The sequence below is a fragment of the Mytilus californianus genome, unplaced genomic scaffold (assembly GCF_021869535.1).
Source record: "Mytilus californianus isolate M0D057914Y unplaced genomic scaffold, xbMytCali1.0.p SCAF_4, whole genome shotgun sequence".
Lineage (NCBI taxonomy): Eukaryota > Metazoa > Mollusca > Bivalvia > Mytilida > Mytilidae > Mytilus > Mytilus californianus.
Genome location: NW_026262690.1, coordinates 50,585,961 through 50,613,142, shown reverse-complemented (window position 1 = coordinate 50,613,142; position 27,182 = coordinate 50,585,961). Strand labels below are relative to the sequence as shown.

Sequence of the window (27,182 nt, the reverse complement as noted above, 5' to 3'; positions counted from 1 at the left end):
AGTACCTGGAGAGAACCACTGACAATTGGGCAGGATAACTGGTAATCCTAGTCAATTTAGATTGGAGTTAATGTACCTGCCACAATGAGGGTTCGAACTCACAACCTTAGTGTTGGCAGGCTAGTAATGATGGTGACCTTTCATCAAAACAGTTGGAAATGTGTTAAGATTGAGCATTAACAAGAATTTTCATTTATTACTCAGATAATCAATGGTGATGTTAATGCTTTTATTCGGCATATTTATACAGGCTTATTTATTGACTCACCTTTACCAGCTTGCTCAAACTCATCTATGTTCAAGATAAATACTTATGGTAAATGGTCAGATTAAATGTATAAAATCTCATAAGGAAATTTTATTTAAATGATATGATTTTTATACGACCGCAAAAATTTTTGCGGTCGTATATTGGTATGTGGTTATCGTCGTCCAAAGACATTTGGTTTCCGGACAATAACTTTAGTATTAGTAAATAGAAATCTATGAAATTTAAATATAAGGTTTATAACCACAACAGGAAGGTTGGGATCGATTTTGGGGGTTATGGTCCCAACAGTTTAGGAATTAGGGGCCAAAAAGGGGCCCAAATAAGCAGTTTTCTAGTTTCATGACAATAACTTGTGGAACAGTGTATGGATCTCTCTGAAATTATACCACAAATTTTTTATTTTTGAAAAAAAAGGGGGGAGGGTCAATTCGCAACAGCATAGTGTATTGCACAAAAGCAAAAAATTGAATATAAATTCAAATCATATAACCAATTCTAAGTTCTTTGACTACAGTTATTCTGTGTCAGAAACCTATTATGTGTCAAATATTTAATTACAATCCAAATTCAGACCTGTATCAAGCGCGAATATTGTGTCCATTTTTGCCCTAACTGTTCAGGGTTGGAATTACCTTTATTTCAACATTTTTTGTAGAAGAAAGAAAAGAAAGATTGCTGAAAAGTTTTTGTGTTCAATAGACTGATCAAATTTTCAAGGAACAATGTTGAAAATTCAAAGGAAAACTCAGTTTGTAACTGAAGTATATTGTGTACAAATACTACCACTTTCTATAACTTGTATAATATGGTCAGTAAATATTTTACAGAGGCAGAGAATATTGACCCACCATTGATTTATTTGTTTGAAGATGACCATCAGATGTCTGACTCAGCAGCACTTATATATCAGCTCTATAGGAATGAAAAAATACAGTAAGTGTACAGTAGGAATGTTTTATTTTTGTAAACACTTCATGTGTAGCAAATTTTGATAAAGAATTAAAAACATGTTAAAGGGAAAGATATTCTGGAAAAATTACATCTCTTTTTCAGTTTTTACAGAGGATCTGAAAAAAAAATGCATACTTCATGCAATTTAAATAAATATCTTGTTTATTAATTCACAGTTCCAGTATATAAATTAACATTGCATATCTAGCAAAGATATATTCATTTTGGTATGCTTGATAAGGATCTGATTTATGATCTTTACAGGGCTGAAAACTGGTTATTGATCCTCAAATTCAAGAACTAAAAACTGTGTACATCAGTTGAATTACTTTTGGATTATTATAAAATTACTAACCTTGGTGAATAAACATTTGTGTTTATATTAATGTTGTTTCTATGCAGTACATTATTAGAACATCTCATTGTTTGTATTTTGATAAAAGACATTTTAAGTTTTGACCTCATTGCAATCTAATGTATCAAAACTATTCAAACCAATTTGATGCCACTACTTGAACAGTTCAGTTTAAAATCAGTGTGGAAAGTCATTCTAAAACTTGATGTGGGCGAGTTGACACTTAAGGGTAAAGAAAGTTTGTTGGAATATGGTTTCTAACAACCTATAACAACATATTCAGGAAAAAGATGTTTTCATTTGCCTTACATAAAGTATAAATTATTTTTAGTAACTGTTATGATGGCATAGTTTGAAGAAAGTAAATATTTGTTTAATTTCAGACACACCTGTAAATGTACAGCAGTTGCCCCTAACAGCCAAAGTAAAGGAGAATTGCTTGTAGGTAAGGTAGCTTATATCATCTTGTAGGTTGTACCCAAAGTTCATTATTATTAGCTCACCTGGCCCAATGGGCCAAGTGAGCTTTTCTTATCACTTGGCGTCTATCGTCGTTCGTCGTCATTGTCCATTAACTTTTACAAAAATCTTTTCCTCTGAAACTACTAGGCCAAATTTAACCAAATTTATCCATCATTGGAGTATCTAGTTTAAAAATGTGTTTGATGACCCCGCCTACCAATCAAGATGGCCAAAATAGAACATAGGGGTAAATGCAAGTTTTGTCTATTATTTTGAAAATTTTATAAATAGAGAAAATCTGACTGGGGCAAAAATGTTCAGAATGTTGAGCTCTACCAGTTATCCAGATACGTCAAAACTGTCAGACGACTTTTGACATAAAAAATGGAATTGTCTATGAGGTGATGGTGTAATGCACTAATATTTCATACTTTTATCATAAATTCATCTCTTTATTAGGTGAGAACTCTGTGTTTTTTGTTGCTGATGAAGCCATTACTGATGCAAACTACACACAAGTGTTGCTAGGCAACAAAGATCAGTTATCCATGACTTGGCCTTATGATGAAATTCGAGAGATTCATAAACGATGGTACCAGTTGAGGGACAGTGCACTTGAAATATTTCATACCAATGGGAAAACTTGTTTACTTGCATGTGAACACAAACAGGTACATAACAAAATTAAAAGAGACCTTTTTGAGTAAGGATATATTAATAGAAAACTTTTCTAAATTGAACCAATTAGGAACATTTGATTTTTTTAAAGTTTGAAGACATATTTGTATAGTTATGATAAGACTAGTTTGAATGCTTATAATGCAGATACATGCACTATAGATTTCTATTTACTTTAGCTCCAAGACGACAGGTTATAAATCAACGCTAGGCTTATAATAGATTCATCAGCATACAAATGTCTATATATATACAGTAATACATCAAACTTAATCAAATAACTTTCTCAATATCAATGATCTGCATGGTTTCAAATGAATAGATTGCTGTATTAGGTGTATATTTGTTTTCAGTTGCATAGTTGAACAAAATTTGAAAAAAGTAATATACATAAATGAATTAAAAAAATAAAATTGAAAATTTTGAATGATTAAGAAAATTGTGAAAACTATTTTTCTTTTAGGATAGAGATGATCTTTATGAGAGGTTTATGAAGTTTGAGTTATCTAACTATGTACAGACAGAGAACATTGAGGATATAACAAGAATGTGGAAGGACAGCTTGATGACAAACTATGATTACCTTACACACCTAAACAAGTTAGCTGGAAGATCATTTAATGATTTAATGCAGTATCCTGTATTTCCATTCATTCTCAAAGATTATGTTAGTGAAAAACTAGATTTACTTAAAGCTGACTCTTATAGGTAAGGATATTTTAATAGAAAAATAATGTATACATGCTGAATATTTCACCAGATCAGAGTTATTTTTTGTTGTAAACTTCAGATTTAATATTTAAGGCTAAAAAATTGAAAGTTTTGAAAAGCATTAAAGTATTGTTGAATTCTCTAAACTTTATAATGACAATTTCTTGTTATTTTATTTTAACTATTCACTTATATTCCAAAGAAGTTTTTACTTAACTTTGCAGATAAATTTTATTGTTTGAAGCTGTAAAAAGGCGTCAATTGTTAACTTAATTTAAAAGATAAAAGGAACAGGTAAAATGTGTAGACAAAAAATAAATTTATTCACAGTCGTCAAAATCTATGTATTGGAAATTGAGAGTTTTACTTGGCTCAGATTTCATCCATATTTCATGTAAATTTAGTTATTTAACCATCCACACCAGAACTACCACATAAAAAAAACAAGCAAACATGAAAATTAAAAAACCAAAACATGAATTTTACAACCTGTTTTATTTCACTTGCATTATATTACAGAAATTTTTCAAAGCCAATATCTGTACAAGATGAAAGCAAAGAGAAGAAATATAAAGATAATTATGAGGTATCTATGCTACATTTATATGTGTGCATGAAATCTTGTTATTTAAATATGTTATTCAAAACTTTGCTAGTTACTTAGGCTTCTTAAGCTCATTACCCTAACAGTTAGTACTGGTATGTGCTTTTGCTCACTTGGAATGTCGACTGACATATTTTGTTAACTAGCTAAAAAATAAAAAATATTAAAGATTTTGTTATGGTCATTTAGTAATTATTAGATGTTGGGGAGACATTCTGAAGTTTTTGCAAAATTCTTACTTTATTCTTTTATTCTAAAATAATATATCAGTGTATAGCCCTTTGCTTGTTATACTTGGTATTCAAGTAGACATGAAGGCAAAATGCTTGCATTAACTGTATGGAAATTATGTGTGTTAGTTTCAGATATTAATCCTTAAAGATGTTTTTTAAGATATATGAAAAGATATGTTTATTGCAGTGATTGGTAGATTGGTAAGTTTAGGAGTATCACAAATACTTCCAAGGTAAAATTTGTTTTCCTGAATGTTGTTGCATATTTGAGATTACATTCCAAACATTTCATGAACACACTTTTATTGGCAGGTTCTGAATAGGCTACATACTAAAGTGTGATTTTTCTCTTCATTACTGCTTACGACATACAAAGAACCAAACCTTATTATGATCAGGTAGGAAGGAAACTTTACTGTCCAGAATGGAGAATATTTTCTATTGATGACCTTTATGTTAGGAGATATGTGCTGCATATTATCACTTGAGGAACTAATTGCATTTTATAATTTTTATGTTTTAAAACAGGCATTAAAGGCAGAGTTTGAGAGATATGAGGATCAGTCTACTATAGGAGTTGGACCATACCATTATGGCAGCCATTATTCCAACAGTGGGATTGTATTACACTTTCTTGTTAGACTACCTCCATACACCAAAATGTTTGTCAGTTACCAAGGTATATACTCAAAATTTAATGAATTTTTATTGAACCGTCTTTTATATTTGGCCTTTTTTTCAATTTTATAGCTAATCCTTTTGTGTTGCTGACATGTTTAATGCACTATTATTCTGTTCAAATTGTACTATGCTTTTATACTATGACAGGAAGAACCCAATACATGTATTATGGTACATTCCTACTATAATTGTTAAAAAAATTGAGTTTCCTCTAATGATATCCGAGAGGGTAATTATATATTCTATATTAAAATTTGTATTTCATTTTAATCCCAGCTTCAAAATACTATTATAAATAAAATTGAGAATGGAAATGGGGAATATGTCAAAGAAACAACAACCCGACCAAAGAGCAGACAACAGCCGAAGGCCACCAATGGGTCTTCAACGCAGCAAGAAAATCCCACACCCAGAGGTGGTCCTCAGCTGGCCCCTAAATAAAATTGTGTACTAGTTCAGTGAAAATGGACGTCACACTAAACTCCAAAACATATAAATGAACTAAAATTAAAAAACATACAAGACTAACAAAGGCCAGAGGCTCCTGACTTTGGGACAGGCGCAAAAATGTGGCAGGGTTAAACATGTTTTGTGAGATCTCAACCCTCCCCTATACCTCTAGCCAATGTAGAATAAGAAATAGGAATACGCACAGTAAAACTCAGTTTAAAAGAAGTCCGAGTCTGATGTCAGAATAGGTAACAAAAGTCGTTTGCATACAAAAGTTGAAAAGATATTATGCTTCCAAATATGTATCAGTAGTTGAGATTTAAAATTATATTAATTTTATGGTTTTTGTTTTCCAGATAATAACTTTGATATACCAGATAGAACATTTCATAACATGGAGACGTGTTGGAGATTAGCTAGCTCTCAGTCCACAACAGACTTTAAAGAAATGATCCCTGAATTCTTCTTTTTTCCAGAGTTTCTCAGGAATTTTGAAGGCATGTTCTTATTTTATTATATAATTGTTGATATCTCCTTCGTTTGAATATGCTTTGTATAATTTTTGCAGGAATAAAGAAAATAAAAATGATAAAAATTTAATAGGAAATACATGAAAATAACACTTAATAATTTTGTGCGTTCTAAGAGTTTCTGAATTTACAGTCAATAGTAACACTCAAAGCCAAAAATTTGAAAGCCATAGATGTATAAATAGTTATAAAACTGAAGAAGCTGAATGACCAAACAGAACATAAAAAAGAATTGCCAAATTCATCTAAGGCCAACTTCATACAAATGTCAACCTTTAGATGTTTAAAAGTCTGCAACTTATTATTTGTTGCACCTATTTGACTGCAATTTTATTTTTTTAATGTGAATTGAATTCATTTCAAAATTGAAAACTTATAACCATCCCTAATCTGTACAGTGTGTAACTTTTGTCCAAAAAAAATCTAAAAGTTCTAAAATAATTAAAAAAAACAAAGTTTTTAACTTAAAAGATTTCTTTTTTTTAAAGGTTTTGATTTTGGTAAAAGACAGAACAATGAAGATGTATCAGATGTTACTTTACCAGCATGGTGTAAAAATAATCCACGATTGTTTATAATAATTCTACGTCAGGCCTTGGAAGCAGATTACGTCAGACAAAACCTCCATAACTGGATAGATCTAGTGTTTGGCTATAAACAACAAGGAGAGGCAGCAATAAAGGCTGTTAATGTATTTCATCCAGCTGTAAGTAGTCAATGTTAATGTGATTCTGATACTGTAGATTTATTATTACCGTATTAGTGGGATTCAAATTTTTTTGGAATGTGTAGGTATAAGTGAAACACAAATTAAAATGTTCAAAGAAGTACAAATTTTTTATAGGCTTGTATGCAATTTGGCAAAACCACAAAATCTAATATCAACAAAAATAAGATTTTTCCTCAATCCAAAAATTGGTATCCACAAAAATAAATGAATCTACAGTAGGACATAGGTTTTGTTTAAAACTCTGCAGGGTTAGGAGTTAATTGGATTGACCTTTAGGTTTTTTATATGTTTTTGCGGTCGTATATTGGTATGACGTTTGTGTCGTCGTCATCCGAAGACACATTGGTTTTCGCACAATAACTTTAGTTTAAGTGAATGGATCTCTATGAAATTTTACCATAAGGTTCAATACCACAAAAGGAAGGTTGGGATTGATTTTGGGGGTTATGGTATCAACAGTTAAGGAATTAGGGGCCAAAAAGGGGCCAAAAATAAGTATTTTTCTAGTTTCCAGACAATAACTTGTGGAACGGTGTATGGATCTCTCTGAAATTATACCACAAGTTTCCATACCACAAAGGGATGGTTAGGATTTGCTTTGGGGGGTTATTGCTCTAACCGTTTTGGAATTAGGGGCAAAAAAGGGGAAAAAAACAAGGGTGTCCTGGTTATGGGCAAATACTTTAGTACAAAACATAATTTAAAGCAGTGTAAGGGAGGTAATTCAAATACAACGTTTTGATTACCTCCCTTACACTGCTTTTAAATTATGTTTAAAGAAATGCATATTTATAAAGGAAGACCAGTAAAAATATCTGCAAATGTTGCACCTTTTATTTTTTTTTACAAAAAAATCCATATGAAAGATTTACTGTTTAAGAGTTTTCTTCAAGGTGGCGATACCTGTGATCACTATGCTTAATCAAACTGGTTTAAATGACACAAATTTATTACTAGAAAAATGAAGGTTTCAAGTACAAGTCAGAAATGTTTCTGTAATTTCAGACATACTTTGGTATAAATGTAGACGGTGTCCAAGATAGACTGAAGAGACAGGCCTTAAAGACCATGGTCAATACATACGGTCAGACACCTAAACAACTGTTTAGACATCCACATCCACCAGGAAGTTTTGTTAGAGAGAGTATGTCCAAAGTGATTTCACAGTTAGTACAACAGTCATATAGTGTCAGTGTTGAGAAGGATTTTGATCATGGCTTTGTCTATGTAGTAAGTGGCAATACAACAATATTATCATTTATGTTTAGTCAGTGAAATATGTATAGCTTATACAAATATGATAAGTTGGAATTTTGATAAGAAAATTAATGTTGATACTAATAAGACTTTTCTTTACTATCATATCAAAAAGAAATTTAAGTTTCACTAGAATTTATAAAAAAAAATGATGTTTTATTCAAGCATGAAGATAAATACTGACCTTGACACTAGATGTTGTAGCTATCTAATGCTTTATTGTATACACAAAGTACATATTTTGAACAATTACAAATTAAAAGAGATCTAAGTGATAATAAACTTTTTTAATATACTTTTTTTTATTTTGCTTCATTTATGTTAAGCACTAAAATCAATACTTTTTGAGAATTGATCAGTGTGTAAAATATGTTTTTAGAAAATTTGAAGTGGATAAATAATTCATTGTTATACATTTTATTCAGCCTAGTCCATTAGAAACAGTAGAAGGTTTGAAGTGGGGTAATTACATTGGCTCTCCAGCCAATCCACCACCAAAAGTAGTATGGCAGGAAAAGTATTCACAGGTAGTTGCCTCCCTTTTACCACTTCCTACTGGTGATGTCATTGGTGTAGGTGTTGATACCTGTTGTCTTACAATGCACAGCAAACAGAAAGGTATTTTAAAACATGTGTTTGATGTGTAGCAGCCATTTCCAAATTATGAGTAGAAATGTATTGCAATTACGTTAATTTATTGAATTACTTATGGAAAGAATTAATTTATTAATGTAGTAGCATGCCTCAAAATGAGCAGATGCATAAATTTAAGAGCATAACTCCTTCCACCTTTTTAACCAAAATGGTTATGAATAACCTTTTTCTAACTGGTTCATTTAAATATCATTGTTATATACTTATATATGTGAGTTCGTGGTCTAGTGGTTGAGACCGAAGGCTACAGTGCTGAAGGTCCAGAGTTCGATTATCACTTGGGGTGCTAAAAATATCAGTACATCAGAAGGGTGATTTTCACCCTCTCACACACATCTCTGGTACCCAGACCGGAGTTTAAACTAGAATGGGTACTTTGGGGGCCTCAGTTGGTCAAAAGTTGCTCCCGACTTTGACCTGGAGATCAATCTGCTAATATCTCTTTGGTTTGTCTGTTCCCGCCAAGCAGCCCGGTGGTTCTCTCAGAGTACTTCGGTTTCCTTCACCATAATAACAGATTCTGCCCGGTGTCCTAACACTCCCTGGTGTTGGGGTGGGGATTGTCCTTGTAAATATTGAACTTTGTAAATACGTTAGTGACACATCTCGATAGGGAGTGTACATGGATTCCACTGTACCCTCGCAGATATCGAGGAGTTCTTCGGATATCGGAGGAATTTACCAGTACATACATACATACTCATGCTGTATTCATGGATAATAGAATTGCCATAATTGTTGATAGGGTTTACATGCAAGACAGATTTTTGTTGTTGTAATTACTCCTTTGTCATAATATGAATATAAAACATATTAATTATCAAAGCTATCAGATTACAATTAGTTATTTTAAATTTTAGGATCCACCTTGTACAACACAACAGATGTAGTATGGGCAGCCATAGTCACATGGAAATTTCCAGATGGTATAATTAGAATAAATAACAAACCTGAACAACCTTACCTTAATCTCATACAACATAGTCCTTATGATCAGGTAAGAGCCAGTTATAAATAGCTGAAATCTTAATTTTAGATATCTTATGTAGATTTATATGTTATATAATCCTTCAACCATATCCAGCATAAGAAAATATTAATTTGATATCAATATGAACAATGCTGCATAATACACAGAAGCATTCATTAGGGCTGACATATGTTTGCTCACAAGGTAACAGTCTGCTAGATGACGTATCACTTCAACCTAACATAATATATACTCTGAAATCCAAGCTATACAGCCATTTCTCTTACTCTTAAATCCGCCGCCTTAGGGTAGAAGCAGGAAATTCCATTTTCAGAATTACAATATCTGGCAATTCAAAGAATTTTACATTTACCTGCAAAGCTTCAAATCTTTTGCTTTAGAAGATACTGTAATGACACATGCATATGATGCCAATTCATTTACAGCATTTCAAAGGGAAAGTGCTTGTGGCAGTAAAATTAAACTTTTTTTTCAAAGAATTAGAACAACACTATGTAATATCAAGGTTAAAAGTTGATGGTAATTTGATAGAATTTTGAAATAATTATGTGGAGCTGAATTGTTGAGTTCAACAATTATTTAATATTGTATATTTTTTTTCTCAGGTTACCTATATAGCTGCTATAGCGGATTGTCCACATCTGTTTGTTGGTTGTGAAAGTGGATCTATTACAGTTTATCAGACTGTCTTCAACCAAGCCAAGGTATTCAAACATAAAATTAACTCAAGATTTTATATACAGACATTTAAGATTGATTGATGTATTATGGATTGCTTTATGTCCATTGACAAGTATTTCTTGCATATTGATGATAAGAAGAGGTTAAAGAATAACTCAAAAAAGTAGTATCTTCACAGAATATCCATTGATACGTGAAAATTAAACTGCCACTGAAAAAGACATGGTTAGAAATCTTTTAAAACAGTTGAAATGTTGACTTTTGCAATGCTGTAATAAAATGGTATCCAGGTATAACATTACTACAATTAACTATTATACTTTCAGACAAGTGACATACAGATTAAAGGAGTAAAACATGTGTTATATGGTCACACTAAAAGGATTACACAGATAGTCATATGTAAGGCATACAGTATATTTGTTAGTGCCAGTGAAGATAGAACTTGTATCATATGGGACTTAAATAGGTAAGTCTATATATCATTAATTTACCACTATTATTCTCACTGTTTTTTATATTAATTTAAATAAGGTTATAGAAATTTAATATACTATACTGCATATTTTTATTTAATGAAATTTAGACAAACATTTCCGTAAAATGGTATTTTTAGAATAAATGCTAGTACACATTTTTGTTTAGGAGCCAGCTGAAGCCCGCCTCCGGGTGCGGGATTTTCTCACTGTGTTGAAGACCCATTGGTGGCCTTCTGCTGTTTTTTTGCTCTTCGGTCGGGTTGTTGTCTCTTTGACACATTCCCCATTTCCATTCTCAATTTTACTAACAGATGTATACAATTTGTCAACCTTTAACTTTTTTGTTGGTAAAGAATTGGTGGCACTCAAGTTTTTTTTTATAATAAATAGATAAAGACAACAGTAGTTAACCCATGTTCAAATCTCATAAATTGTTTAAAAACAGACAAGTCAAGGTAACAAGGTAACAAACAAAAACTAAGGGGATTTCTTGAACTAAAAAAAAAAGTTATATTGCCTTTTTGTACAGGGCAAGTGTCTCCTGCTATGCAAGTATAGACCATGGAACCATTCCTTATCATATTTTCCTTTTGAATGCTCTTTAATCTCTTTTTAAAAAATATGAAATTGACCAAGATATTGTCATTCATAAGCTTCTGTATAAATTAAAAATCAGGGAAAGGTGATGTTTTGCCAATTGAAACATACGAAAGTTTTGATAGTTTGTATGAAAATCAGGTCACCATAGCCTCCATTTTATGAAACAGAAATTATTGTGAAATTTATGGTAAGGATAGTTGTAAACAATTACACCTGACAGATGAGTTATACATCAATTTGGCATTGATATTTATGAAAGTCTTTTAAAATAGAGTGACCTGCATTTCATGCATCTGTAATAAAGTCGAGACCAAGTTAAATAATCACAATACAAAATACAAGAGAAATTTGTTGTCATTTATCAACTGCTTCATTTTTTATACGACCGCAAAAAATTTGCGTTCGTATAATGCTATCATGTCGTCATCGTTGGCGTCTGAAGACACATTTGGTTTCCGGGCAATAACTTTAGTTAAAGTGAATTGATCTCAATGAAATTTTACCAGAAGGTTCAATACCACAAAAGGAAGTTTTGGATTGATTTTGGGGGTTATGGTACCAACAGTTTAGGAATTAGAAAAACAAGCATTTTTGTAGTTTCCGGACAATAACTTGTGTGTAGGTGTATGGATCTCTTTGAAATTGTACCACAAGGTTCCATATCACAAAGGGAAAGCTGGGATTGAGTTTGGGGTAATTGCCCCAAACATTCAGGAATTAGGGGCAAAAAAAGAGCCAAAAAACAAGCATTTTTCTAGTTTCCAGACCATTACTTGTGTTTAAGTGTATGGATCTCTCTGAAATTGTACTACAAGGTTCCATATGACAAAGGGAATGCTGGGATTGAGTTTTGCGGTAATTGCCCCAAAACTTTAGAAATAAGGGTCAAAAAGGGGCCAAAAACAAGCATTTTTTTAGTTTCCAGACAATAACTTGTGTTAAGTTTATGGAACTCTCTGAAATTGTACATTTTTCCTGAAAAGAAAACAATCTTCAAAATTAAAAAAAAAATTTGGAGGGGGGGGGTTTCAAATTTTTTTGGGGGTTAATATTTTTTTTTCTTCAAAATTTTTGAAATTTCAAATTTTTTCATTGGGGAGGGGGCGTGAAAAATTTCTGATTTATATATAAAAGCAACAAATACTGATATGGCAGGAGATACACACCAAACAGGGTGTGAAAATTATTATATATAACAGATTAACTAAGTTTTGTGCAACAGCACAGTATTGCGCAATAGCACAGTATTGCACAATAGCAAGAAATCTTCGATTGAAAATAAATACAAATCTTTTAACCAATTTCAATGAGATTAATTTAAAGTCTTTTGGGGGTTCTTACCTTGTATTACTATTTTGGATATTGGGCCCCATTTTTAAATTGGTCTACATTGAAGTCCAAAGGGTCCAAAATTAAACTTTGTTTGATTTCATCAAAAACTGAATTATTGCGGCTCTATGATATGCTGAATCTTATTGTGCATTTAGATTTTTTATTTTTTGCCCTGTTTTCAAATTAGTCCATATTAAGGTTTGAATGGTCCAAATTTAAACTGTTTGATTTCAACTAAAATTAAATTTTTGGGTGTTTTATTATATGCTGAATCTAACCATGTTGTTAGATTTTGGATATCAATCCATACTAGGTAAATTAAATGTCCCATTTCAAATTTTTGTCGAGGCTGCGACTTTAGTCGCAGAAAGCTCGACATAGGGATAGCGATCCGGCGGTGACGGCGGCGGCGGCGGCAGCGGCTGCGGCGGCGGCGGCGTTAGCTAACTTCTTAAAAGCTTTATATTTTAGAAGATGGAAGACCTGGATGCTTCATACTTTGTATATGGATGCCTCATGTTACGAAGTTTCCGTCAGTCACATGTCCAATGTCCTTGACCTCATTTTCATGGTTCAGTGACTACTTGAAAAAAAAGTTCAGATTTTTTGTAATGTTAAATTCTCTCTTATTATAAGTAATAGGATAACTATATTTGGTATGTGCGTACCTTGCAAGGTCCTCATGCCCGTCAGACAGTTTTCACTTGACCTCGACCTCATTTCATGGATCAGTGAACAAGGTTAAGTTTTCGTGGTCAAGTCCATATCTCAGATACTATAAGCAATAGGTCTAGTATATTCGGTGTATGGAAGGACTGTAAGGTGTACATGTCCAACTGGCAGGTGTCATCTGACCTTGACCTCATTTTCATGGTTCAGTGGTTATAGTTAAGTTTTTGTGTTTTGGTCTGTTTTTCTTATACTGTATGCAATAGGTCTACTATATTTGGTGTATGGAATGATTGTAAGGTGTACATGTCTAGCTGGCAGGTGTCATCTGACCTTGACCTCATTTTCATGGTTCAGTGGTCAAAGTTAAGTTTTTGAGTTTTGGTCTTTCTTTCTAATACTGCATGCAATAGGTCAGCTATATTTGGTGTATGGAATGATTGTAAGGTGTACATGTCTAGCTGGCAGGTGTCATCTTACCTTGACCTCATTTTCATGGTTCAGTGGTCAAAGTTAAGTTTTTGAGTTTTGGTCTTTTTTTCTAATACTATATGCAATAGTTCAACTATATTTGGTGTATGGAAATATTTTATGATCTATATGTCAGTCACGCAGGTTTTATTTGACCTTGACCTCATTTTCAAGGTTCATTGCTCAGTGTTAAGTTTTTGTGTTTTCGTCTGTTTTTCTTAAACTATAAGCAATAGGTCAACTATATTTGTTGTATGGAAGAATTGTTAGCTGTACATGCCTGCCTAGCATGGTTCATCTGACCTTGACCTCATTTTCATGGTTCATTGGTCAATGTTTAGTTTACTTGGTTAATGTTAAGTTTATGTGACAGTTGTAATAAAGCTTTATATTTAGGACTATCAACATAATATCAATGATTAGTAAAGAAGGCGAGACATTTCAGCGTGTGCACTCTTGTCTTAAACTATAAGCAATAGGTCAACTATATTTGTTATATGGAAGAATTGTTAACTGTACATGTCTGCCTGGCATGGTTCATTTGACCTTGGCCTCATTTTCATGGTTCATTGGTCAGTGTTTAGTTTTCTTGGTTAATGTTAAGTTTATGTGACAGTTGTAATAAAGCTTTATATTTAGGACTATCAACATAATATCAATGATTAGTAAAGAAGGCGAGACATTTCAGCGTGTGCACTCTTGTTAAGATCTTTGACCACATTTATTGTGTGTCAGAAACCTATATTATGTCGTAAATTTGATCACAATCCAAATTCAGACAGTATCAAGCTTGAATATTGTGTCCAAACTTGCCCCAATTGTTTAGAGTTCGACCTCTGCGGGCGTATCAGGCTGCACTCAGCGAAGCATTTTATTCTCTGATATAAAGTCCATACATTTAAAGTTTTGTACATGTTGTTAATTACAGATTAAGTTATGTGAGGTCAATTGAAGGTCACAGACAAGGAGTAGATGTTGTTGCCATCAGTCCAACTGCCGGGGATATAGCTTCAGCTAGTAGACAAGGTAAGATATAGTTAAACTACTGAGCTATACGGGAGAAGTAATTTATATAAGTTCCAATTGTAGTTGCCTGACAGATTCTAGGAAAAGTGGTGAGATGGGGCTAATTGTTTAATAATAACCAATATTTCACATGTGAAATTTATCCTGTAAAACTATGACATCATACAGCAAATGCAGTGCTCAAATAAGCAGTTTCCCACTTTTTATATGCCCGTTTACAGGACGTATAATGGTATACCATTGTCCGTCTAAATTTTAGATTTTACGTTTCTGAGTTATGGGATTTTCTAGTTTTAGGACAATAACTCAAATATGCTTTGAGCAGTTTTCATGAATGTTTGGTGACTGGTTTATATCTATTGAAATAAGCTCCCTTTAGTTTATTTTATAAATTTTTGATATGACATTGAGGAGCTATGGAACTTTATTCGTTGAAAAAGCGACAGGCGTATCATGCACTCATGGCTCAGCTCTTTATTTGATGTGGGCTCATAAATGTGTAAACTTGTTAGCCCACATGGCGGGTGCACTTTGAAAATTATTATTATCAAAATAGCATAATATCGAGTGTAGTTCACAGAAACTCCTTATGGTTACCTAACTGGGATCCAACTGGGATCCGCTCAAATGAAAAATAATCTGCCCAAAACCAGCTGTAATACAGTTACGTGTTTTTATTTTTAAGCCTGGGATCCTAGCTTACTGTTCGACTGAGGGGAAGCTGAGGTTGGGCCAGGATCAACTGATCACAGACTCCGTTTTCACTACTTGATTTCATTTACGCATGCATGTGTCAAACTTTTCAGGCTGTTCTATCTTATTAACAACTGTCATGATATGTTTTCTAACTTTGTTGATGAAATATTTTGGTCTTATACATGACCTCTGAGGTTGTATTCGTCTCAGACGATATAAGCATATTAAAAAAATTTAAATGAAAATTGTTTCACTGCCTTAGATTATATACCCAGATTTTGGTATATTTATTATTTCTTAATCTTATTTGTGCTGATTTTTTTAAAAAGTATGTTTCTTCTCGCTTTGTTGTCAATATTTAACAGTCCATGTTTATATCAAGTAATGTCTTGCCAGGCAAGCCTGAGAAAATATTTTTTTCTACTGCTTCTAAACCATTGAAAATCCTGAATTTCATAGAGCTGAATAGGAGAAAGAGAAGCAATTGCAACAATTTATGAAAAAATGTCAATCAAATCGCCCATGGCTATCAGATTCAAATAATGGGATGGTATGTAAAAATACAACATACAAATCATGCAATGTCCCGATGAAGTATGAGTTTAAATAAGGAAATCAGTGAACCCACCAACACATATACAAATACACAAATTTTCAGCTTGAAGCAGAATCACACCTTTAGAGGGATTTAATTTGACTTAGGTGTCCCAAAATTTGTATTGGAAATCAAAATTTCCATAAATTTTGTGGGCTATTAAGATTAACTGTGGACCCCAAAATCTATTTTACTAGGGGCCCTACATGGCTACTTAAAAAAATAAATAAAGTTCAATCCCTGAATAGGTGTTGTCAAGATGTTGTCAATAATGTTGCATCAAAACAAAGTTCCTTGCATTTTTATACATTATTTGCATACAAATTTAATGTAATAAAAATAATTAATCCAAGATTTCATAAAAGAAAATATTTAACACGTAATAAAACTACAAGGATGATTATCTCATGCCCTACGTACATTCTTCAGTTAATGTGTTGTTCGGTCACTCATGGAATATTTTTCTACATTCTCAAATTCACCGATTAGTTATTTTATTATATCATGATGTGTTAAGATTAAAAACAAGGAAAAAAGTTGGAAATCAAAAACTTATCAGTTCCAGTACAGATTAAAACAATGGCAGGTTTTGTTTCTAAGAAGTTTAAACCTTAATTGTAAGATAATTATCTTGTAAATGCACAATTGCAAATGGTATTGAAAAAAAACTTAAAATGAATGATAGGTCACCATACATGTTTCAAGAAAAATGAGGCTCAAAATTGGTAATTTTGGTGAAATTTTCTTTCCCATTTAATATTTTCTATACTGGTATTTTCAGAAATAAATGGGAAAAATTGGTTTTATTAAAAAGATATGATATATGTACATTAGTGAAAAATTAAAACATGATTGAATTTTTCATTGCATGCCAATTACTTTAATTTGCTGACCTTTCAGCAGTTTTGCAAGTTTCCTACGTTGGCATTTTTTCAAATATTTTTATAGGAGTCAGCTTTTATAGGAAATCAAAAACTTATCAGTTCCAGTACAGATTAAAACAAAGGCAGGTTTTGTTTCTAAGAAGTTTAAACTTTTTTTTAAAGATAATTATCTTGTAAATGTTCACAAAGGAAAACTGTAAACCTGTCTCTCTATTCTTAGGACTTGGAAGTTGTTTACTACTACACAGTATAAATGGTGAATACATAGATATTTACACATCTCAGGACCATGTGATCAACTGCCTGGCTTTTTCTACAGCACCAGAAGGACAGTCTATTAATGTGATAGCAGGAGGTCTAGATAATGGTGTAATCAGGTATGTCATTGCATCATACATACCCCCAAACAAAGATTGCATGGGAATTCATTTCTTTCATTTTGGCAAGTGCATAAAACCTGGAATTTGTCTAGCATAAATTTTACTGAATCCAAAGCTCTAATTCATTTTAGTTTAGGAAGAGTCTTTACAATTGCACATATTGAAAAAAAAATTACAATAAATGATAGGTTACCATATTTGTATCGAGTAAATGAGGCTCAAAATTGGTAATTTTGGTGAAATTTTCATTCCCATTTGATATTTTCTATTGCTGGTATTTTCAGTAATAAATTGGCAAGATTAGTTTTATTAAAAAGATATGATATATGTACATTGGTGAAAAATTAAAACTTGATTGAATTTTTTATTGCATGCCAATTACTTAAATTTGCTTACCTTTCAGCAGTTTTACAAGTTTCCTACATCTGCATTTTTCAAATATTTTAATAGGAGCCAGCTTTCATTTGGAATTCTGAAATAAATACATAAAAAGTATCTGTTACCGTGTTTATTTTAGAAAAATCTCTAAAAAATGTTCCTGTTAGCATGTCCTAACAACTCTGGAAAAAAAACGGTATTTTTTTATTTTGTAGAAGTCCTGTGATAATATTAGGTTATCATGGCGTCATCATAAAAAAAGCTCAATCAAATGTTCATTAAATTGTGTTAACAGTTATCTATCCTGAAGCTGTATTGACTTTGGTCAAAATAACAACTTCTGTGTTAATAAAAAAAACCAACAGTCATTTGAATAATTATGCATGAAGACTTTTTGTTATATTGATAGATCATACATTTTTGTTTATATTGATAGGATATGGAGTACAGTTGATTTAAGACATCTCCGAGATCTACAAACTGAGAATCTCATGTTAAAACCAGTTATGAGGTAATTATTTTCTTTGTATTCTTTCTATTGTTATAAAGGTAGAAATAACCTTCACCCAGTTATGTATATGTATTGTTCTTTGAGAGTGTTTTTTTTTTTGTTTTTTGTTGTTGTTCAAAATCAGTATCCTTTTTAATTGTATATATGTATTAATTTTCTAACCCAAAAATTACCTGTGTTAAATTCATGACAGTAAATACACCAAGAAAATAAGTTAAATTGAAGAAAATAAGGTAATTACAGTAAACTTTTGATGAAAAATAACTAAATAACTAGATAACTGAGTATAGCAGTAAAATATCAAATGATATAAAAATCTATTTACAGCCTTTAAAATATCAAAGGGCAATAAAACCTCTTTACGCCATGAAAAAAGCACAGCACTAAAATGCAAAAAGGAGCAAATGGAACTTGGAATCGTGCAAATGAAACAACCAAATGAGCGCAAATGAAAGATTGAAAATTTATATAATCGGCGCAAATGTCATATGCCCGGTCTGACTCATTGCAACTGTAATGATGTCATTATGATGTCATAATTGTGCACTCTCATAATGAAATTATAAATTTTTGGTTGAATTTTTACATTTTTTGCTTCAGATGATTCTGGCCACATGCATAGACCACCCTGATTTTTTGTTAGCATGTGTATCCCACCCATATATGTACATGTTTTGATAACAATTTTAGTCAAAGGGTGTGGCCTCTGTTTTTTTTCCGAAGAAAATATTCCTTAAAAGTGAATTTTGACAGAAGATATTGCTAAATTATGTAAAACATCATACTTTGTAAACTGTCAACATTATCTAAAATAAATTATAGACAGAAAATATGTCTAGTTTATTTAAATTTGGATGTTTAAGATCTTAAATAGTGATTTTCAGATATGATATTACAAAATCCAGTTTTTACGGCCAAATTTAGGCCTTCCTGGCCCTACTCCTTTATTGTATTTTTATGCGGAGGGGGCATTAAGTTATACCCTTGTCTGTCTGTACGTCCCAAAATTGGTTTGCGTTCTCTAGCTTTAGTTTGCCTCAACTAAATTTAATGAAAGGTATACACAATGCTTATTACCACAAAACACAGATCAATTTTGAAATTTGGTGGCGTCACTTTTACCGTTCTAGAGTTATGCCCCTCCAAAATGGAAAAATTGCTGAATTTTTCATTTCTGTGCTCTTACTTTAGTTTGCCTCAACCAAATGTTATGAAACTTATGCACAATGCTTATTACCACAAAACACAGATCAAGTTTGAATTTTGGTGGCGTCACTTTTACTGTTCTAGAGTTATGCCCCTTTACAAATGGAAAAATTGCTGAATTTTTTCGTTTCTGTTCTTTTACTTTAGTTTGCCTTAACTAAATGTTATGAAACTTAAACACAATGCTTATTACTACAAAACTCAGATCAAGTACAAATTTGGGTAACGTCGCTTTTACCGTTCTTGAATTATGTCCCTTTATAATGTTTTATGCAAGCGGGGGCATCATCTGTGTCCCATGGACACATTCCCCATTTATTTATTTGAAGCATACCTTTATATGTTTACTTTCTTGTAATTTCAGTGTTGTGTTTACGTATGATTCACATCGTTTGTATTCTACACTATCAGATGGAACTGTTGCATTGTGGGAATCACCATCCTCAAGCAAACAACTGTTACCGCACAAATTTGTAGCATTTCTGTAATATTGATAACCATTAGAAAGTGACAGCAAAAGGGTTTAATGATATAACAATTTCAAGTGACTTACCAGTATATACATTAATAAAATACATACAAATATTGATCTATAAGATGTGAATATTTATGATTTTAATGATGAGTTGTTTATTTATTTTTTTAAATGCCTTTGTTTTAAAGTGAAATATTCTTCCATTCTAAGTGATATGTACTACACAGTACACTAAATATTTGTGTATTTTGATATATACTTTTATTTTGGCTTATGAAATAAGCTTTTTGTTTGTACAAATATTTATAATGTTTATAAGTGTGTGCTACTAAATATGTTTCTGTATATTTCTACCAAGTAACAATTTGGAATTTGATGACTGTATGTCAGAGCTAAAAGGAGGCTGGTGGAGAGAGCCTTTGATACATTCTTTTTTTCATTAGTCTTATTTATTAGAAGTTGCAACCAGGGCTTTCATTGTAAATATTGTATGACGACATATATGCATGCTTATATGTTTAGTTGATTTTTTTTCTATTTTTGGAAAAGAGTTATATGGTATTATTAAGTTAGGCATAAAAATTGAAAATAAAGAAAATATCTAATTATTGCTAAGTATTTGTATTTTTCAATACTTATCTTCATTAGTTACATTTTCAGTTTCTATGAGAAATTAATTACATATTTTATCTTTGACTACATTTAAAACATTTACATTTATAGTCTCATAATACAATGTATATACATATGTTCTGCTTTGCTGTAAACTGGTTATTTTTTTGTGTTGCATATATTTCTATATTTATGAAGAATTTCAGCAAAGAAATCAACTTTTTTATGAATAACTGTAAATATTTTATCAAGACTACTTTAAAAGTAAATCTTTAAAATGTACAAGAAAAAATTGTATGTATACATGCATATGTAAGGCAGCATTTTCTGACATGTAAATATATTAAACATATGATCCCCTATATGCTAAATTTTATTTTTTATCTTCTTTTGCTATATATCTATATAAACATTGCTCTGTCTAACTCACTTCTGTTTTTTTTAAAGATTTTTAAATATTGAAAAAGATGCTTTTTAGAAGTTTCAGATATAATTATTGTATGCTTCTATAATCTTGATTTTATTATATTAGCATGGGAACAATAAAATCTGAGATATATATTTTTCATGATATTGTGATAACTAATGAAATTAGTCAAGGATGATTTAATATGTGAAATAAAGGCTTGTCTTAATCCACAAGGGCAATTACAGTCCTTTTTGCATATGCTCAATATTGCACATTTATAAATATGTGTCTATAAATTAAACAGTTTTTGTATTTTTTAAAGAATAATAATAAACAAAATTGCCATCTTTCAATATTAAAATCTCTATGAATATTTCGAGTATTTAAAAAAACGTTTTTGTTGGGATATTTCACATATACATAACTATTTTCCCTGATTTTGTAATGCTTTTATTTCTATGAAATATATGACGGATTTCATGCCTTTCAAACAGATTAAGGTTGGTGTATATGTGATATAAATTAGTCTTTACTTAACTCTAGCAATGGGAAAAAAAATAGCAGTGCAATCTGTAGCCTAAAAGTCAGCTGTTTTAAAACTTCAGGAGTTTTTAATGGTCATTTTAAAGTAAACTCATACTTTTCATAAAGATGAAAAACTTTGATAAAGCTTTGATTTCTACATTTATCAAATACTGTGGATTCACTTATATTCGTAGATACCTATTTTCGTAGATTGAGGGAAAATTTTTTTGTGTAAATTTGATTTGGTGGTTTTGCCAAAGTCTACATATATGCCAATAGCATATTTATACTTTGTTAAACATTTAAAGGGTAACCTATACCCATGAACGCAAAGAAAATTGGCATCTGATGTATAATAATGGATCCACAGTATTTCATTTAATTTTTATTTTAAAAAGCATACTACAAATAGTTAAATTGTTTAGTTAAGGGAAATCCTTTATTTCCCCAATTTGACAATGAGTGAATAAAAAAGTATTTATTATTTAATATAATATATTGCAAGAATTATGTTATATAATAATATAGGTGTTTGTTAAGCACAGAAATTAAACTTCTTTAAAAGAAATATTTGTGTGTGTCACCTGCTTAGAGTGTTTTAACTCTGCCTTGTATTCTTGATTTAAGATAATGGAAAGCTACAGGTAACTATTGAACTAATGAATTTTAAGACATGGTCATCTGTAAATGAACTAATAGGACAGAAAATTAATGTCTCAACAATATTGTATTTATGAGTAATTGTAATATTCCAAGAAACTATGAAGAAATTGATCATTGAAAACCACTCCATCAGTTGTGTGCCATATTTGTTAAAAAAATCATTGTTTTCTGTTATATTTGAGTAATAATTCCATTAAAAATAAGATTGCTGAACTTTTATCTTTTTTATATTTTCTGAACTATGCAGCTTAATTCTTGTAGGAATCAGATCTTTGGCTATTGACAAGAACAATATTTCTGCCTCTTTGCTGATTAAATTCACTTTTAAGTTTTCAATACCTTTGATTGACAATGATTGTTTAATGTCCAGTATGAATGTATAGTAAAATGCAGTTATATAAATTATGGTTACCCCTTTTCAGACATTTTGAGACCCCACATGCCATTCATTGTATAAGGCAATCATAAATTCAAAAACAGGGAGAATGATGAGCAAGTTCTCACACCAAGAGGTTGTGAATCCCATTTTGTGTAATCAACTCCTCCAACAGTTTAAAACCCAGCACCTTCAAATTGTTAGAAAGTTTAGATATATATTAGAGATGTGCATCTCATTTTATGGACACATTTATGGATTTCATTTTTAAAGATAATCTTGATGGTCAATGTTTATCATTCTTAACTGAGGGTATCCAATTTTCAACTTTGTACAGTCAAAAAGTTAAACAAAATATTGAGTTAACTGTTGTAATGATAATTACAACAGACATGCACAACTCATTCAGTAAAACCACATTGGTTTGGTCTCTAGTTAACTTATTTATAATTATGTAACAGGCAAAAACCAGTCCTTAAATCAAGCCTCAATGACACATGGGTGTGCTTGCTGGTAATAACATATTCATAATTGTCTTACAGGTATGTGCAAATCCTGAAAACAAGTCACTTTGGTGTGGTTTCTGGTTCATGATAACATTTTCTTAATTGTCAAGCAGGCATGTACAAGTCTTAAGAACAAGCCACACTGGTGCAGTTACTGTTTATTGATTGATTCAATATTCATTATTGTAAAGTAGGTACACTCCAGTCAGAAGAAGGGCAAAAGGGATGTGGTGACCAGTTATGAAACATTCACAATTGTCTAACAGGCATGCACAATTCATAAGAACTGGCCAAATAGTGCAGTTATTCATAATGGATAAACGGGCATGTTTAACCAGCTACAATATTGTAGTAAGGCAGCTACTGGTAATAACGTATCCATAAATGTATATTAGGCATGAGTAACAAACTGCACTGAATTGGTAACTGGTTATAACATATACATGATATGCACATGTCCTAATAACATGTCACACTTGTTAGGTAACTGGTTATCTCATTTTAATAAATATCTAACTGATAGCACAAGTCCGGGAAACAAGCCATACTAGTAAAGCAACTGGTTATCAAATATTCATAACTGTCTAACAAGCACATACAAGTCCGAAAACGAACCATTTAGAATTCAGTAAGATCAGATGGAAACAAATCAAGAATATTCACCATAGCAAATAATACTCTTAATATTATTTTATATGATACTATTTATTCCTTGGGTACAACCTTTCCAAATCTCATCTCTACAGACATATCACAAATGAGCACAATTTCAGAACAAAATTACTGAATTCAAAATCGAAGTATCCAACATATAAACAAATATTATGGTACTATCAGAATATATGAAATGAATTTTATTTGTTTGTACTGTTATTCCTGTCACGTAGTGTTGTCATTTTGGCGGTATTTTTAACATTGCCATATAAGCGGGAGGTTTGGCTAGCCATTAACCAGGTTTAACCCACCATTTTTTCTTAAAATGTCCTGTACCAAGTCAGGAATATGGCAGTTGTTATCAGACAATCCGTTTCTATGAAAGTTGGCGTTTTGCTTTTGTTGTAGTTCAGTGTTTCTGTTGTTCCGTTGTTTTCCTCTTATATTTGATGTGTTTCCCTCGGTTTTAGTTTGTTACCCGGATTTGTTTTTGCTTAATCGAATTATGATTATTGAACAGCGGTATACTACTGTTGCCTTTATTTCTAACGGGACCATTGTTAGCATAGTATCATGTCAAGGGAACGATAGAGGAAAAGGGTAAAATTATATAATCGAATATCACGTATATAATGCCTTTGATGGTGTCATGATTGTCCCAACTCACACCAAGATCGACTTTGAGCTTTTAAATTTATTTTGATCACATTATCTTGCCTTATATGCCAACCCGGAGATTGCTCATATACGTTGTATATGCATAGTCATACTGCATTTGAACATTGAAAGTTCATGAAAGGAATACTGGTACCTGAATATGATAAATAATTGTGTAAACAAGCCTGACAGGGCTTAATCAGAGCGATACTGTCATAGGTTGAACAATATAAATGGCTATACTTTTTGTCCTTTATGTCTCGCCTTGACGGAGTCAAAAAGCGAGACATAGGTATGCTGTTTCCGGCGTCGACGGCGGCCGCGACGGCGTCGTCAACAATGTATTAGTTTGTGATTAGGTCTAGTTCAAGGTGAACCACTAGTGGTTGGTCAATAATATTTGGTATGCAGTTGTATTAGCACTGGCACATCTCATTTCCATGGAGAATATTTGGTCCCGACCCCGCAGTCATGGTCTATTGACTTTGAAACTTTTGCTTAGTTTACATGTATTAGTTTGTGATTAGGTCAGTTCAAGAGGAACCATTATTGGTAGGCCAATGTTAATTGGTATGCAATTGTATAAGCATTAGCACATCTCATTTCCATGGAGAATATTTGGTCCCGCCTCCTCAGTCATGGTCTATTGACTTTGAAACTTTTGCTTAGTTTACATGTATTAGTTTGTGATTAGATCATTTTAAGATGAACTGCTAATGTTAAGTCAATGATATTTGGTGAATGACTACTTATAAATTGAGTTTGGAACCTAGTGAGTTAGCGGAGTTAACCTGAACGTTTTTTTTTTACAGGAATGAATTCATATAGAGCCAATTATTAAAGATATCCAATGGATTTCATAAAGGTTGGAATAAGTGATCCAATACAACATAGTTATTCTTCCAAGAGTTATATCGAAGATTATGCAGTAAAAATTCGCTCTCAACAGCAGACTTACGGCAATTTTCCGTCAGAAGAAAGGACCAACGTGTTGTCGGAACCCCGTTCCGGTGGTCCGATGGTTCCCCCGGTAAGCAAATCAACATGACCAGGTACCAAATGGTGGTTAGACTCAAACTAACCTGATGAATGGAAAGATAAACATTTGTTTGCTAGTACTCCAACGTCGATGAAGTATAATTTGAAAATTAATACTGTTCGTATTGGACATTGTTGGAAAAGATGTATTCTTAGGTGGACTTGGTTTGTGTTTAATGTTTCACTCGCTATTTTGAAAACATTGCGAAATTAAATTGGTGGAATGTTGACAGGAAACGACTGGTGTTCATGACAACGCTAAGTCGTCAAGTAGAGACATTCATGCATGGTCTATCAAATGAGGTACAAACACATGCCGGGTAGTTTGGAATTACTATTTGGACATTCTATCATGAAAGAAAGTTATCTCGCTGAAGCAAGGTTGAGAAGAAAAACACCAGAAGAATCGTTGAGAGATTTGGGACAAGCAATCGAAATTTATATAGACGTGCATTTCTATCTAACACAGAAGTTGTGCAGGAAATCGGCATTCGAACATTTCTTGATGTGTGTGGAGAATCTGAAGATTTTAGGATGGACATAAATAAAGGCAACAGTAGTATACCGCTGTTCAATAAACGTACTAAGCAAAAGATATCCCAGGAAGCAGTGACAAGTGCTACACAGGCAGAATGCATACACACGGACGAACGAAATGCTAGTAAGATAGTTCTTAGAACATGTTTACGAAGTTGATGAAAAAAGCAAAATACGTGTCGACGACATTTCTGCCAAACACAAAGAAAGAACCCAGAACACAAATATTTTTGGACGGCAGAGACGTTTAAATTTTCCTACTTGCTGTAACTATGGCAAAACGAGTCATACGGTTGATAGATGCTTGAAAAAGATAAAAGAAAGTCAGAAGACGAAGCCGGCGGTGTCCAACAACATCGTTCGAATGAGTGATGGTACCGACCAACACTTAAATGACATCGGTCGGAGCAGTAGGCCATGTCACGACCGGCGATCCCAATGGGCATAGCAAAAGTAAGTCAGAGCGTATCCTGTATACTTGAAACATGTCAAGAAGCACTAAAAAAATGTTTTAACGATATTGATGGTAGTTATATGACTCACTTGAAACAGTTGAACAGTTTGGTTCATCTGTGCAACAAAACGTCAACCAGAACGTACCTCCTTACTGTCTTCATTCACAAGTAGAACAAAATGATAATGCATCTTATTTAAAAAAGGTTTATAAATTAAGAAGGAGACATTGTCTACGGAATCGGACATCGAGCTGAATGACGTACCATTCTTGTAAAGGGTTAATGAAAAAGCTGGTATGATTGTTGATGGTCAATTTGGAGGATCTCCAATCTCATGTAAAATATATATAATAATGGACTACCATTAGCAAGAATTCTTGTGAATGCATCTAATTGAATAAGTTATACCAGATTATTTAATGCAACCAATATAGATATCATACTGTGTAAGGGAACACATATGGCTTTGTTCATTCCAGTTATGAATGTCAGTGACAAATTTGAGATAGAGAATGATAGCGTTGACGTTTGTCACATTGCCGAGAAAGGATACAAGATTGGTGCACAGTTACTTCAATATATGGAAAAGACGTTTCTTTGGTTAATAACACAAGAGACCGATCAATTTTGGAAGATGTTAATGCATCACGAAGAGGTATTTGCAAATTCTTATGTAAAACTTTGTCGAGAATGCAATCTGTAAAATTACATGATGAAACACCCTTAAACAACCCCCGATAAGGGTACCATTGCCCGAAAGGCTAATTTTGACAAATGAAATAGAGAATTTAAAGAAGAGAAGTATTAGA

At 32.2% G+C, this 27,182-nt stretch overlaps 1 protein-coding gene across 3 annotated transcripts in view; it reads left to right on the top strand.

The window, feature by feature from the left end:
- LOC127698379 (lysosomal-trafficking regulator-like) overlaps positions 1–22,363 on the top strand; it is a 130,143-nt gene extending 107,780 nt beyond the window's left edge. For all 3 annotated transcript variants that reach the window (XM_052201789.1, XM_052201788.1, XM_052201791.1), the window contains 17 exons: positions 1,099–1,204; positions 1,961–2,022; positions 2,499–2,710; positions 3,181–3,425; positions 3,948–4,014; positions 4,794–4,944; positions 5,753–5,893; positions 6,415–6,632; positions 7,662–7,886; positions 8,339–8,531; positions 9,428–9,564; positions 10,164–10,262; positions 10,566–10,708; positions 14,719–14,816; positions 17,212–17,368; positions 18,186–18,260; positions 19,831–22,363. In XM_052201789.1, coding sequence (XP_052057749.1) covers positions 1,099–1,204; positions 1,961–2,022; positions 2,499–2,710; positions 3,181–3,425; positions 3,948–4,014; positions 4,794–4,944; positions 5,753–5,893; positions 6,415–6,632; positions 7,662–7,886; positions 8,339–8,531; positions 9,428–9,564; positions 10,164–10,262; positions 10,566–10,708; positions 14,719–14,816; positions 17,212–17,368; positions 18,186–18,260; positions 19,831–19,954 — 2,453 coding nt within the window. In that variant the 3' untranslated portion in view covers positions 19,955–22,363. The remainder of the gene's footprint in view (positions 1–1,098; positions 1,205–1,960; positions 2,023–2,498; positions 2,711–3,180; positions 3,426–3,947; positions 4,015–4,793; positions 4,945–5,752; positions 5,894–6,414; positions 6,633–7,661; positions 7,887–8,338; positions 8,532–9,427; positions 9,565–10,163; positions 10,263–10,565; positions 10,709–14,718; positions 14,817–17,211; positions 17,369–18,185; positions 18,261–19,830) is intronic.
- The last annotated feature ends 4,819 nt before the right edge of the window (positions 22,364–27,182 follow it).